We start from the raw sequence: 1418 nt of genomic DNA on the forward strand, positions 1-1418 counted from the left end.
AAGGTATATGACTGATGGTGGACTTGGCCTCTATACCCGTCGCCTGAATCGGCTCCCTGATGGGATGGCTGTGGTGCGGGAGACCCTGCAACGAAATACCTCCCTGGGCCTTGGAGATGCTGACAGGTAAGCTTGCTCTACTTGGAGTTTGTTAGATGCAGAGGTGGTTCCACAGTGGCCTGAGAAATGAGGGTCATGATTTGGATGAATGGACGGGGGCTTCTTTAACCCAAGGAGGGTTAGGGAGGTCTTGCAGATGTGCTTGGGGTTAGGTGCTGGCACAGCAGGTACCAGAGGGCTAAGAGAGGGTTCTTGAGTCCTGCTTCTGTGTAGGGTGTTGCTTCTAACAGAAAGAACATGGGGAGTTTGGGCTTGGGTAGTTTTTGTTGTTGTTTTCACTGTTGCTACTGCATCGCTGTCAGTTCAGCAGGCCCCAGGGATCTGCTTTACTTCCTCTCTCATTAGCAGGCTTTCTAGGTATCACACCTTGTGACACACAGAAAGTCTGTGCAGAAGGGAGCTCTCCTGGCCTTTGCTGAGTAGGCTTTACCATAAAGTCTCCTGTTGCCTGGTACTAGGAGGGAATGCTTAAGAATGTAGGTTTATATACCACATGCTGAGTAGTTGACATTATGGGGGTAAATCAGGCTTCATTGACCCCACTGTTGAAGTAGAAAAGAGCTTCAGAAAACACTAGGATAAAGAAAGAGGACTATTTGGACTCCAAGTTTCTAGTCCTTATTCTGACACAAACTGATCCTATGACCTTGAGTAACCTATTAAAGAGGATATTTGGACTATATGATTTCCAAGATCCCTTTCAGCTCTGATGTGCTATGTTTCTAGATTCAGTACAGATGTCAAATACCCTTTAATGATCTGACTGTTCAAGGATTTTCTGGCATACGTGATCTCTTTCCACATCTGGGTTGATAAGACATAACATAGAATTTCGATGCGAGTGGTCTGAAGGTGCTAAGCCTCATGTGTCAGAAGGCCAACTAGTAGCACGCGTACAGCTTCCTGCTGCTCTCTGAGCAGGACATGCTTTCTACAAAGAGCAGGGTGACTTCTGTAGTTCTCTGGTTTCAGAGAAATAGGTCAGCACACAAAAAATCACACCCAGAAATGGAATTTGCTGAAGAGGATCTTCATATTCTCTTGGGGAAGGCTGGGAAGCTTGGGCTGTGTGGAGAGGGTTGCATTCATTGTCAGGAACTTGGGATCTGGCCCAGTCTCTACCACTGACTTGAATATGTTCTCCTTAGAGGCCCCCCAGTGTCCAGGGTGGTGATTTATATCTGGGATGACAAAAAGCTTTTTACTGGAGTTCTAACTCAAATCGTCTTTTTTTCTGTAATTAATAAAGTATTGGTTTCAAAATTCCATAAAAACATGAACAATTTGAGAACTGCTCT

General features: G+C 45.4%; 1 protein-coding gene across 1 annotated transcript in view; it reads left to right on the forward strand.

Annotated features, from left to right (window-relative positions):
• Positions 1-130, forward strand: part of LOC103607747 (neuron navigator 2-like) — a gene marked incomplete at its 5' end in the record, with an annotated part of 100503 nt that extends 100373 nt beyond the window's left edge. Inside the window, one exon of the mRNA XM_008592215.1 lies at positions 4-130. Coding sequence (XP_008590437.1) covers positions 4-130 — 127 coding nt within the window. The remainder of the gene's footprint in view (positions 1-3) is intronic.
• Positions 131-1418: the final 1288 nt, after the last annotated feature.

The sequence above is a fragment of the Galeopterus variegatus genome, unplaced genomic scaffold (assembly GCF_000696425.1).
Source record: "Galeopterus variegatus unplaced genomic scaffold, G_variegatus-3.0.2 Scaffold7684, whole genome shotgun sequence".
Taxonomy (NCBI): Eukaryota; Metazoa; Chordata; class Mammalia; order Dermoptera; family Cynocephalidae; genus Galeopterus; species Galeopterus variegatus.